Source organism: Ptychodera flava, chromosome 3 (assembly GCF_041260155.1).
Source record: "Ptychodera flava strain L36383 chromosome 3, AS_Pfla_20210202, whole genome shotgun sequence".
Lineage (NCBI taxonomy): Eukaryota > Metazoa > Hemichordata > Enteropneusta > Ptychoderidae > Ptychodera > Ptychodera flava.
This window is the reverse complement of record NC_091930.1, coordinates 46295133-46309632: the sequence shown is the minus strand read 5'-3', so window position 1 is coordinate 46309632 and position 14500 is coordinate 46295133. Positions and strand designations below refer to the sequence as shown.

The 14500-nt window shown below is 34.4% G+C and overlaps 1 protein-coding gene across 1 annotated transcript in view; it reads left to right on the top strand.

Annotated features, from left to right (window-relative positions):
* Positions 1-13927, top strand: part of LOC139130131 (uncharacterized) — a 42358-nt gene extending 28431 nt beyond the window's left edge. Inside the window, exon 6 of the mRNA XM_070695855.1 lies at positions 10307-13927. Within this exon, the coding sequence (XP_070551956.1) occupies positions 10307-11010 (704 nt within the window). The 3' untranslated portion in view covers positions 11011-13927. The remainder of the gene's footprint in view (positions 1-10306) is intronic.
* The last annotated feature ends 573 nt before the right edge of the window (positions 13928-14500 follow it).

Below are 14500 nucleotides of genomic sequence, written 5' to 3'. Positions count from 1 at the left end.
ATATACAGACTGGCACAGAGTGATGACATTGGCCCTCAAGTGTGCCTTGGCCCATGGAGAGTGATAAAGATATAACAAACAGCTGAATGTAATGATAAAATAGTTAAATATAGGCAAACAGGCACTCAGGGTGAATATGTTACAGCAATTTGATTAGTTTCTTTTCCTTTTCTACTTCTGTGATAATTTTTAAGACAATCAATCTGCAAGGCAGTTTATGTATTGACAAATATGTTATCTTTTACAAGCACACAGCAAACTGTTCTTGATTTTTCATTTACAATATTTGACATAGACTGAAATACATAACATGCAACCAATGTTTACATTTTGCCCATACACCAGATACATGGAGAGATTTCAACAAACAATCATTAACTCAGAAACCCTACAGGGAAAAGTAAACATTGTTTTCTTCCAGAACAACTGGTGCATTCACATCTGGAACAACTTACAAACTTAACCAATTACACAAGGATGATGACACAAGAGATAAAGTTAAGAAATTTAACTGTGGTGAACTTGACTATTCCTTTCAAATCCTTACCTAACTTGACTAATATACACTGCATGGTTAATTGCCCGCAAAAATACATCAGGGGTGGACCATTTGATAAAGGGGGTGTCTGGAAGATTGATGAGGTACATTATCTTTTTATCCGATCCATTGTACATTCTTTTCCCCCTTCCCACCTTTTTTTTGTCAAACCTTCTCTGGCTGATTTTTTTATTGACATTTGTTTGGATTTTTTTCAAAATCTGCCAGGAACCCCCCCCCCCCCCAAGATATCAAATGGTCCATCCCTTTGTATTAACCATCTTTGCATGAGATATACAATGACCAGATGACAGGAAGTGTGTTAACTATTTACAACCTTGATACTCTTAAACATTGAACAAATTTTGGAATATATTTGTTGGAAACCAAACCTGCTAAAGTCACCTCAGCTATGTTTTCTAATGATTTTTTTACCTCATTTCAACACCAAATACAGTTTACCATATCAAATGCTTACTAAATCACCACATTATATACTCTTAGTTCCAGTAGGTATAAAATTACCGAAAACAATCTTGAAAATACAAAATGAAAGATATCCCTGTAAAATTGACAGTTTCGCAAAGTTGCCCCAAAAATTCAAAATTCCAGATTTCAACCTAATTTCAATACATCATATTAACATAAATCCTAGGAACCCGTTTACTAAATATCAAAGCAATCAGACTGGTAAATTTTGAGAAACAAATTTTTTGACCAAAAATGACAAAAATTGCCCCAAAATACAAAATAGCAGATTTCATCCTAATTTCAATATATCTTATTAACATAAACCCTAGGAACCTGTACACTAAATATCAAAGCTACCAGATCAGTAGTTTTAGGAGAAAAAAATTTTGACCAAAAAAGGCAAAAATTGCCCAAAAATAAAAAAATTGCCAGTTTCAACCTAACTTCAATACATTATATCGAGATAAATCTTAGATACCTGTATACCAAATATCAAAGCTATCAGATCAGTACTTTTGGATAAAAAAAATTTTGACCAAAAATTGGGAAAATTGCCCTAAAATTACAAATATGATAATATCAACACAATTTGTACAAACTAGACTGAGGTCATCCTGAGGAACATGAATATTAACTTTCAGAGTGATCAGACGAGCGATTTCAGAGAACATGATTTTTTGACTAAAAACGAAAAAAAAACCCTAAAAATACAAACATGCAAATTTCACCCTAATTTGTGCACATACAATTTAGAATACCTAAAGGAATCCGCATACTAAGTTTCAACCAAGTCTGACCAATGTTTACTGAGTTTTAGCCTTTTGCAGGATTTTTTCTTTTTTTCCCCTCATTTGCATATTTTTGGCACTGACATGTTCATTTGAACAAATTCACATCTCCACCCCTAGGTGCACCTGTACACCAAATACTAAGACGGCAGCCATTGCGGTTTAGGAGTTTTTGATCTGGACGGACTAACAGACATACATACATACTTACATACATACACACAGACGCCATTTTGCCACCTTATAAGAATACCTCCCATTTGCATATATACATATGCATATATGGGAGCTAAAAATGAGAACAGAAGTTGAAATAGAAACAGTGTTAAATTCTGATCACAGCTGGGTCACATCAGCTGGTGTTGTGAATACAGGGGATATATTAGTACATGGTCAACTCACAATCAAAGACTGGAGATATCATTACTAGAACTCTGAAAATGAGAACAGAAGTTGAAATAGAAACAGAGTTAAATTGTGATCACAGCTGGGTCACATCAGCTGGTGTTGTGAATACAGGGGATATATCAGTACATAGTCCACTCACAATCCAAGACTGGAGATATCATTCCTGGAACTCTGAAAATAGCAAAAGAAATAGAAACAGAGTTAATTTCTTGCAAGTAGGTAATTTCTCAGGTCATAAGTACAGTCTGTTGTAGTCAAAGGTCCTTGAAGATCATTCATTTCAAATCCAGCTATTCACCAACCTACCATTTGCTCCGGCTATACACACCCAGCAAAGATGTCAGCATTCTCAAGCAGTCTTGAATATGGAAGTTAGCAAGTTTTGTTATGATGATCCTGAAATACGACTGACAAATGAATTAGTTTTAGTTATTTATAAACGCATTGATGAGCACAAGTTACAACCAAAAAATTGAAAATGAAGAAAGTCAGAAAAATCATATTAAAACCCTTTCAGGCCTTAACCCCTACATATAGGGGAGCTCTGGTAAGTTACCAGAAAGTCAGGCCTGAAAGGGTTAAAGCTCCATAAGCTGTATCTTTTGGCTATCTTCACAGAACTTTTGTTTTGTGGTTTCCCTCCACTTTCTGCGTTGAATCCCTAAACTGTAATTTAATGCCAAGTATTTAGCATAATAACACGACCTATATATGAGTATAATGTCTGTTAATATTGTTGAAAATTGTATTCAAGTCCGGACTAGAATTCATTTGTAAACAATAATCAATAATCACTATACACATACATGCTGTGTTGACAAAAAGAATGCTCAAAATTTCAGCATGACAAACGGATTAGGGTCAGACACGGTAGTTGATATACAGAAGCAGAATACTGAACAAGTCGCCACAAGTTACAGCTTATGTCCCTCTAATTGACTTTTTTTCAACAAGACCTGTCAATAATGCACTAGCATGGATATCTTCATTTTGTTGAAACAGGGAACCATGGCAGCTTGTGATTAAATTTCACCACATCTCGCCTAGCGCCTATCTGATAATTTCAGTACTCTTGCTGTCTTTTGGTTTTTTACAAACTTTTGTGAAAATTTTCAACACATTTCCCTCAGAAGGTATAGTTAGGTGAAGATTTATTCATGGTTAGAAAAAACTATTTGTTTTATTCAAAAGTCATTTAGGAGGAGGCATACTTTCATCAATGGATTGTCACTGATTATCAATTGCAGCTCACAGCAAAACGTCAAAATTTCTTATACATCAAAACATGATTTCAAAAGACTAATGTTTAAATCCCGCACACGTATTCTGATAAAAATCTACTTGTGTTAAAATCTGTTTTTGAATTTTTACAGCCAAAATTTATAATGAAATTCAAAAATATCCTTGTCTTCTGACAGGAATCATCTATATGGTCAGTTTTGAACTGTCTGACACAAATAACATGTCATGATACAGATTATAGGTCCTGTAATCTGCACTTGGTGCTTTTATTGAAATGAAACATTTTCATTCTCATATCAAGAAATTATATTGTTCTGTAAATGCCTTTGTTCGGTTTCATTATGGACTTACTTGTACCAATGCTGGCAATATTCCAAGATTTCAATTGCGAAAAATAGGGTGGTCTTTATTTTGCATTTCACGTTCAAAGAGTGTTTGTCCTTTCTGAAAAGTTAGAGAATGGAAGGTATGATGGTTTGTACACGGTAGTTCTCTTTTTGGAGGATGTGATGGCCCTGAAAAGGGCCGTTTGGTTTGTGTGTACAATATGTACACAGTATTGAATTTCAGGCTCACTTGGACCCAAGACATCTTCACTGTTGTTGTTACTGGTAAAGATGTAATCTGTAGAGTTGGTAACATTTTTAGTAGCTTCATCATCTGTCTTCAAGTCTTCACAACCAGTGTGTTAGATGAACTTCACTTCATAATAAAATTCACCATGGCTGACTGATTGACCTTTGCCAAGGACAGCATCTCCAATTCTGTCACTAGTACTCAGTGTCTTCTGTGGATACATTATTCATCATGGAAGTTAAAGACTGTCTCCGAAATGACCTGTGTGAAATCAATAAAGACATATTGAGAATCTTTGAACATCTTGCATGACGTTTATTTCATACAGTTGTACAGATCAACTACTTTCAACAGACAAATAAATACAGGCTGACATGTTAATACAATTTCTGTGTATGACAGTATATACTATAGGTCTATTGAAAATAGGTGGTTGAGAAACCAATGGTGGCAAGAGGATTAAATCAAAATTTTGTTTTGGTGTGGCCACGTAAAAACATGAAGGTCAATTTGCAAAAAAAGAAGAAAAGTTAGTTTCAGCATGACATAAATTGTAAACAATATCAGAATACATGTGTGTGATAAGTGCCGAATTAGAACCCAGCTGGATAGCTCAACTTATTGAGTATTGCAGCAGTCAATTTTGCCTGCTGCCTTGCTTGTCAAGTTGACACCAAGGTGCATAATGTAACTTGGCCTTTAAATTTTTGGATACATTGTAAAGAACAAAAATCAATTAATATTTACAAATAATAACAGAGTAAGCGTAACTTGTAGAATATTTTCATGATTGTACCGAAGTCATTGTACTGGCCACATAAAATAGTGACCACTTAAAAAATGAAGAACCCATCATTAAATATGGCATAAAAAATAAAGAAATTTATCAACAGCAGATGTAATCAAACACCAGGACCTAAATCTACATCTTACCAATTGGGAAGCACAGAAACTGATATCTGGTCCAGGTGGTAGGAGATTACTCATACAGAGATGGGAAAGCATGTTAAACACATAGAAATTTTGGATTAGCCCAGTTACTAGCATATTTGTCAGCACAACTCTTGTATTTAAAATGATGTACACCATAAATACAGACGACGTAATACGCTTTGAGAAAAGATGGGAAAGACAAACCACAGAAATGAATTATTTTAGCATGGCCAGGGAACAATTGAACTTACGAATATTATGCTAGCATTGGAGATGTGTACTAGATATTCAACCAACAAACATAAATAATTTCAGATTATGAAGATGGAAATGAGAGAGTAGACTATTCAAACAACATTAAATTTCAGTGTGGCCATCATGACATAAAATGAATGCAGTATATACGTCATGTTCATTTAACAAAGGTGGACATAAAAGGCATCCAGAAGTTTGAAATTATGTGGACAAAACTTGAGGATATGGCCAAGATAACCTTCTGTATGTGGTATGCTCACATTCCTAATGTATTACATTTTGAACGTTTTCAGAAATCTGAGATAATATGAAAATAGCAGTTCAAAATGGATGTTAAACAATATTATATTTTTGACATGGCTAAGAAAATTGACACAAAAATATTACTAAGCCTTGAACATGTACAGATACACTGGAAATTTATGAAATAAATTCGAAATTTCCAATGATTAAGTCATACCTGCACTAAGGAAGAAAAGAAAAAAAAATTCAGTGTGGCCTAAATGAAATATGATGGCAGCATTGAGATGACCATTTGCAAACTTTTTACGAACATACAAGTACTAAAGTTTGAGAAAATGTAATGTGAAACTGCTACAAGTAACGAAAATAAAATTTTGTATGATAAATATTCCATACTAAAAACTGTCCTCAAATATATGCTGCAAACTGTTGACTGTTTAAGGAAGAAAACTGAACATGATAAACAAAAATAATACTTACAATGGCCAAGTGAAAATAAAAATTAATTCTACTACAATTTCGTGAACAAAAATTACGGTAAAGGAAAATAATATTTACAGTGGCCAATTCAAAAAATATATCGATTCTGCCACACTTTAACACTTTAGAGAAAAAAAAACTTTGAAAGAAAAATAACATTTAGAATGGCCAAATCAAATAAGACATTAACTTGCTGTATTTGGAGACAAAAAAATATGGTGAATGGAATAATATTTAGCCGAGTGGTTCTGTCTGTGGCCTCTCAGCTAGGCGACTGATGCCGTATGTTGTGGGTTCGAATCCGATTGAAAACTAGCCGTATTTTCTACCCTGGGTTGGTAACACTGCTGGTGGACAGAATTGTCCCCGAGGTTATCGTTCGCCCAGTTAAAGCAATGAAATTCGTTTCTTTGCTTCGATAAAGTGTGTATGTGCGATGTATGATAGTGAGCATGCGTGCGTGAGTGCTTCACAAACTCTACAACGTGTTGAGCGGTCTCAGTCAGAAAAATGTAACAACTTAGCCGGCTATTGAACCACTCTTTTTTGGGAGTGGAGATTTAGCCGAGTGGTTCTGTCTGTGGCCTCTCAGCTAGGCGACTGATGCCGTATGTTGTGGGTTCGAATCCGATTGAAAACTAGCCGTATTTAGAGTTATTTGGAATAGCCAAGTCAAACAAAGATATTCTGCTGCATTATGGGAGAATCAACAACATAATATCATAAACAGAATGATATTTAGATTGTCCAAGTCCAAAAATAAATAATTCTACTATATTATACAACGTGTTGAGCGGTCTCAGTCAGAAAAATGTAACAACTTAGCCGGCTATTGAACCACTCTTTTTTGGGAGTGGAGATTTAGCCGAGTGGTTCTGTCTGTGGCCTCTCAGCTAGGCGACTGATGCCGTATGTTATGGGTTCGAATCCGATTGAAAACTAGCCGTATTTAGAGTTATTTGGAATAGCCAAGTCAAACAAAGATATTCTCTGCACTTTGGGAGAGTCAACAACAAAATATCATAAACGGAATGACATTTAGATTGTCCAAGTCCAAAAATAAAATAATTCTACTATATTTTAGAGAAATAACTAAATCTGGTGAATGGAATAACATTTAGAGTAACTTAGATGACAAATTAAATAATAAAACATTAACTACATCATCAGTCAAAATGAGTTTGTAATCTGGAATGCAAAAGGCAGGATATCTTTTCTTTACGGTAAACTACAAAAACACTTGGTATGGCCAGCACAAAAAAATAAATAAACATCCCTTTAACATCAAAATATTGACATGATAAAAAGAAACTACAGTGTGACATTATTTGGATAGAGGAGTAGAAACTAGTAAACAAAAAATTATTTTAACATGGCCAACACAACAAACAAATAAACATCCTTTAACATAAAAATATTGACATCATAAAAGGAAACCACAGATCTACAGTCTGACATTATTTGGATGGAGTAGAAACTAGTAAACAAGAAATCATTTTGACATGGCCTACATCTCAAGTAGAATAAACAAAAAAATAGTGACAACATCACTGTTCGCTCCCATATAGTTATCGAAACAAAAGTCAACAATTGTATGAAACATGGACATACATATACAGACAGACTGACATGTAGACTGGCACAGAGTCACGACATTGACCCCAAGGGTGCCTTGGCCCATGGAGAGTGATAAAGATATGATAACAAATAGCTGAATGTAATGATAAAATAGTTAAGTATAGGCCTATACAGGCACTGAGAGTGAATATGTTACCGCAATTTGATTAGTTTCTTTTCCTTTTCTACTTCTGTGATAATCTTTGAGACAATCAATCTGCAAGGCAGTTTATGTATTGAAAAATATGTTATCTTTTACAAGCACATAGTAAACTGCTCTTGATTTTTTATTTACAATATTTGACATAGACTGAAATACATAACATGCAACCAATGTTTATACTTTGCCCATACACCAGATACATGGAGAAATTTCAACATACAATCATCAACTCAGAAACTCTACAGGGAAAAGTAAACATTATTTTCTTCCAGAACAGCTGGTGCATCCACATCTGGAACAACTTACAAACTTAACCAATTACACAAGGATGATGACACAAGAGATAAAGTTAAACTGTGGTGAACTTGACTATTCCTTTTAAATCCTTACCTAACTTGACATCTTAAACTAAAATACACTGCATGGTTAATTGTGCACAAAAATACATCGGGGTGGACCATTTTAATAAGAGATGGTGTCTGGAAGATCGATGAGGTACATTATCTTTTTTATCCAATCCATTGTACATTCTTTTTTCCCCACTCTCCCACCTTTTCTTTTTGTCAAACCTTCTCTGGCTGAATTTTTTATTGGCATTTGTTTGGTATTTTTTCAAAATCTGCCAGGATTTTTTTACCGCATTTCAACACCAAATACAGTTTACCATATCAAATGCTTACTAAATCACCACATTATATACTCTTAGTTCCAGTAGGTATAAAATTACCAAAATAAAATCTTTATGAAAGATATCCCAGTAAAACTGAAAGTTTCACAAAGTTGCCCCAAAAATTCAAAATTCCGGATTTCAACTTAATTTCAATATATCTTATTAACAAAAACCCTAAGAACCAGTTTACTAAATATCAAAGCAATCAGACTGGTAAATTTTGAGAAACAAATTTTTTGACCAAAAATGAGAAAAATTGCCCCCCAAAATACAAAATTGCAGATTTCATCCTAATTTTAAATATATCTAATTAACATAAACCCTAGGAACCTGTACACTAGATATCAGAGCTACCAGATCAGAAGTTTTAGGAGAAAAAATTTTTGAACAAAAAAGGCAAAAATTGCCCCAAAATAAAAAAAAATTGCCAGTTTCAACATACCTTCAATACATTATATTGAAATTAATCTTAGATACCTGTATACCAAATATCAAAGCTATCAAATCAGTAGTTTTTGGATTAAAAATTTTTTTATCAAAATTGGGAAAATTGCCCCAAAATTACAAATATGACAATATCAATACAATTTGTATTATAAGCATGACTGAGGTCATTCTGAGGAACATGAATATTAAGTTTCATAGCATTCAGACGAACGATTTCAGAGAACAAGATTTTTTGACTAAAAACGAAAAAATACCCTAAAAATACAAACATGCAAATTTCATCCAATCTTTGCACACATAATTTAGAATACCTAAAGAAATCTGCATACCAAGTTTCGACCAAATCTGACCAATGCTTACTGAGTTTTAGCCATTTGCAGGATTTTTTCTTTTCCCCCTCATTTGCATATTTTTGGCACTGACATGTTCATTTGAACAAATTCACATCTCCACTCCAAGGTGCACCTGTACACCAAATACTACTGTGAATTGCTTTGAAGCATTGGCATTAGACGAACTAGACATATTGTCTAAATCGAGGTGTTGCCAACACTGTCCAGTGCAATTAACAGCTAAGCGGTAACATGAGTCGATCATAAAAAAATAAACTCTGCAAAAGTTGAAACATTGTCAAGCAGGAGGTCAGACGTAGTCTAAACAACACCACAACATATGTCCAAGCACTGTCCAAGTCTTATCACTTGCTTTCAGGTGTAGTTGTTTTGACTACATCTGACCTGCTGCAAGACAATGTTTCAACTTTGGCAGAGTTGATTTCTCTGTGGTCGACTGGAATTACTGCTCAGCTGATAATTATACCTGACAGTGTTGGCAACACCTCGATTTAGACTATGTGTACCTCGATTTAGACTATGTGTCTAGGTCGTCTAATGCCAATGCTCCAAAGCAATTCACAGTAAGACAGAAGGTGCTACGGTTTAGGAGTTTTTGATGTGGACGGACTAACAGACATACATACATACTTACATACACACAAACGCCATTTTGCCACCTTATACGAATACCTCCCATTTGCATATATACATATGCATATATGGGAGCGTAAAAATCATTTAGGTAAATAAAATTTTGATGAAAATATCAGGTTTTATTACAAAAAACCCCAAAACATACACGGTAATAATCTCTGAAAGTGTTGATGAAATCAAATCATGATAAGATTATTTGCAAGCTGACGGCTCCACCAGTAACACATCAACAAAACAATACAATGACTTACCTTATGGACTGAAAATCACATTTCCATCAATAAAATACAATTGTGTTGCCATGGAACACATGAGTTACATAACAATGTAAGGAAGTTGTTCCTTTAAATGTTCCATGTGTTTGTGTAAACAAAAGAAGTTTGCATTCAGTCAAAATTTGTGAGATCACAAAATATTTGACTTCATAGAAATTGTAGTTTGCAAATTGACCTTTGACCTTTCTTTATGTTTTCGTTTTCCTACTAGGCTTTCCGGTCAAGGAAAGTGTCCTGGAAGTGTTTGGGAAAGGATCAATGCCGGGACAGTTTGATAGGGCCGGAGGAATCCACATCAAGAACAACTTTCAATGGGTTATATGTGATAGAGAGAATTACAGAGTTCAGGTTATTGATCCAATCAAACTCTGCTGTGATCTCATCTTACAATTCCATGCATTCCCAAAATCATTTTATCCATGGAATGTCACAGTGGATGAAGACAATGACCAATACTTTATGAGTGATTCCGGGAATGGTCAAGTTGTGGTGAGTTCTGGACAAAGCAAGATTTTAAACTGTTTTGGACGCAAAGAAGGAATTAAACCAACCGGTATCTGCTTGAGTCCTGATGGTTTTATATTCATTGGTGACACCAAGGGATATGTGAGAAAATATAAGAAATCTGGTGAACACATTGCAAGAACTGAAGAAGGACAAGTCAGTGATCCCTATGGTCTGATTGTGAATAAGAAATGTATTTTTGTATCAGATGAAGGCAGGAAATGTGTTCATGTTTTGAATCACCAGATGCAAAGTATAAGAGACATTGGCAAGGGACACTTAGAGTGGCCAGTGGGTTTGTGTTTTGATCACCAACAAGATGGCATATATGTTTGTGATTTCTGGGGAATAGAGTGGTTCACTTCAATTGTGATGGTGAATTTCTCAGCTATAAAGGTCAAGGTCAGTTAGAGTTACCCCATTACATTGCACTGTGTAAGGATAATCCATACAGATTAGTTGTAACACAGTATAGCTGTATTAAACTACTGTACATATAAGCAGACATGACACCACATCATGTCAACTCTGCAGGGATATCTCTAGTGAAAATCTACAAATTTTCTGACAAATTTTACACAACTCATTGCAACTGCCAGGCTGTAAATGAGTATTTTTCGAAAATAATTTGCATATTTGATTGCTATTTTTGGATCAAAATTTCAATTTTTATCTTGGACAGACCGTTTCTTCTGATGTTCACAAAACATTTTGTATCTTTTGATTTTTTAAAATTGTCCAACCTCAGCCTGTTGCAATATTTAGTATTTTGTGAAATATTTGTCAGAATAATTTTTTGACTTTCACAGATGTGTGCATGAGTGTACAGAAACATACATAGAAGCAGACATGACAATATAACATGTCAAGTCTGCAGGTATATTTCTGGTGAAAATCTACAACTTTCCAGACTAATTTTACACAACACAATGCAACCGACAGACTGTAGATGTTGAATTTTTGTTGTAATTTTGCTAAGAAACTGTATTTTCTCATAATTTTGGGAAAAAATAATTATTTTGTATACTTATAATACAAAATAGTCATATTTTAAGGAAAATTTACATCGTCACTGTAAATTTTTATAATTTGAAAAAATATTTGCAGCCCCATTGATTTCAAAATTCGGCTACGTTACTCCGTTTTGCAATTGTGTTGATAAAACCTGTCGTGAAAATCGACGATTTTCACAGATATGTGTGTGCGGAAACGTACCTGCGTATTCCGATGTCTTTTTTGTATCCTAAGGTGCACTGATTTGTCAACATCGGTAATGATTTCCGCAGTTTTCGGGAATTTTGTACGGAGGCGGCAAATTGTCCTGCCGTGGACAAGCTGCCATGTTTCAACTGACTGTCTGTATCAGAGGGAGTTGTTGGTCGCAAGGGGGCGCTATGACCAATACCGTTGTCAGAACGACAGAGGCAGTGCCGCCGTTGCTTCATAACCCAAACTTTAGTCTTTCCAGCAATTTTATTTTGCCGTATTTAATCAAGTAAAATACAAACAACAGCATAGATGAACAAAAAATTTCTGAATATTTGAAGTTGTGACACTGTAATAAATTTTAAAGAACACACATCGATTCTAGTATCGCTTAGTAAAGGTATTTAGTATTTGAAGAGTGTTGAAAGAATAAACATTTTTAAAAGCGATGTTTGTATAATCAGACCATTGTTGGTGAAAATAAGACAAATACACAACATGGGCAACAAAGACCACTTTAAGATATATTTAATACTCCATTGCTTCTCTTGCGGTCTGTCTGCGGTACCATCGCGATCAAAACAGTCGGTCTTCAAATAACGTCATCGGCATAAGAGTTAAAATTTATAGCGAGTTGAAACTTTAGAAATATGACCATTTTGACTTGACTACAGAAAACCTTACCACTCTTTAGTTAGCAAAAACACAAGAAATCATCGAAGTTTGAAATAGATTATCTGTGTAAATCTATTCGCCATGGCCTATAGACTTCACTTTCAAAGTTTAAAACTTTCACTGCATCAAAGACAATAATACATTTTAATTCACACCACCTGTATTGCCTTTAGTTTAGAATAATACCAGGAAATTCACATGAGTCAACATGCATACAGGCTTATTCTGAATAGAAGTATTGATTCTTGACTGTATTCGTCTGTATATATGCCCTATTCAGCTAAAATACAGGCAATAATCCATGCGTTTTCATGCGGTGTTTGCCAAGAAACTCAAAGGTCAAAGCCATTAAGTCCGTTCTTCCAGTTCAATCAATATTCAGGAAGTATATCACATTATAATCTTCCACTTTCACTCTACCAGAAAGAGAACCGATACGATTTTTCAATTTGGCTTTTCAGCACTTGCCTGTTTTGTTTTTTACCGTGAACTGCGCCCTCAACGGCAAGATATGTATTTTAGGGCTACGTTTATGGTGTTCCCATCCCACAGCGCCCGCCCCAGCAGAATCGTGCACATGGTGTGTGCTAAAGCAGCATTGTCCACGAACCAAACTTTATATGGAAGTTTGCATATAAATCTTCTCTTTTTTGTTGAATTATCTTGTACTAGTATCAAAAGAAGTTTCCTTGCTTTCTTTGCTGTTTTTGTAGTGATGTATGGAAGATTTTTGAAGTGAAGATTTCAAATCAGTAATTTTGTCAATATTGAAATATTACAATAAAGCCTAACTTTTCAATCCCCAAATTAAGGTTTTAGCCCTTTCTACATCATGGTTTAGCCAAAATACTTTGTAAACAATGCTGCTTTTAGACTTGTTTACATGTTTAACAAGTAAAAAAGTTTTCACAAATTAATCTAGTTTAAAGGTGCGCTCACTAGAACTAGTCTTACTCATTCAATAGAGAAAATTATTCTAATTTTACATTGTCGCTCTTATTTAACAATGTCAGCCACAAACAATGTAAATTACAGATTCCTATTCTGGATAATTGTAGCAACAATTTCATGTTCACATACACACACAGACACAGAGACACAGACACAAACCAGAACAAGTATCTGCGCACATTTGTACAATTTGAAACATTTTATTACAAAATCAAAGCACTGCATCTCAATATCCAACAAACTTAAAAGGATTTAAAATGTTAATGGTGATGAATAATATACACTATCTAAAGATACTGACACTTATCACTGACAAGATTAAAATATCTTTATTACAATTATACATATCTATCATCAATATGTCCCCGCATCTACATCCATATCGATCCACGTGTCACAAATACTGGAGTCCAATTTGTAATTACACATTTTGACTCAACCAAATGCTCTCAATGAAAGCATACAATATGTAGTACCACAGCATGCAAAAGTTGATTGTATCAAGAAATGAAAAAAATAACTTTAGTCAATACTTGCACGGATAATCAACAAGAGTTGTTAATGATGGGGTTATGGTTTTGACTGTCTGCTCAGTCCTGAAATGTGATGTCTATATGCATAGTGCAAAGTTTCTTTGATGGCATGTAAATATGCTGAGAAAAATAACAGTTGGTTTTAGTATGATTTAGAAAACAATAAGGAAGGTTTTTTCACATTTGCCTATCAATGTAAAAGATTTGATATTTATATCAATTGTTTGAGGGGACACACCTTAGCATGATGTCACATCTCTGATCTCTAGTTTTTAGAAATGGATTTCATCAAATACCACACCAACCCATGTCACCTACAGAGCATGACAAGTTTTATTGTTTGTTTCACACCAAGATGACAATCTGTGTATTTTGTCAGTCTCACAACATCTGTATTATTCTGTATTTCAGTCTCTATGAAAACCTAATGTTTTGAATAGACACTGACTGGTACACAATGGTTTAACCTATTCCATTATGCTGACACTCTGTAGTCTGGCTGAACAAAACCACAGACAAAATAGAGAATGACATCA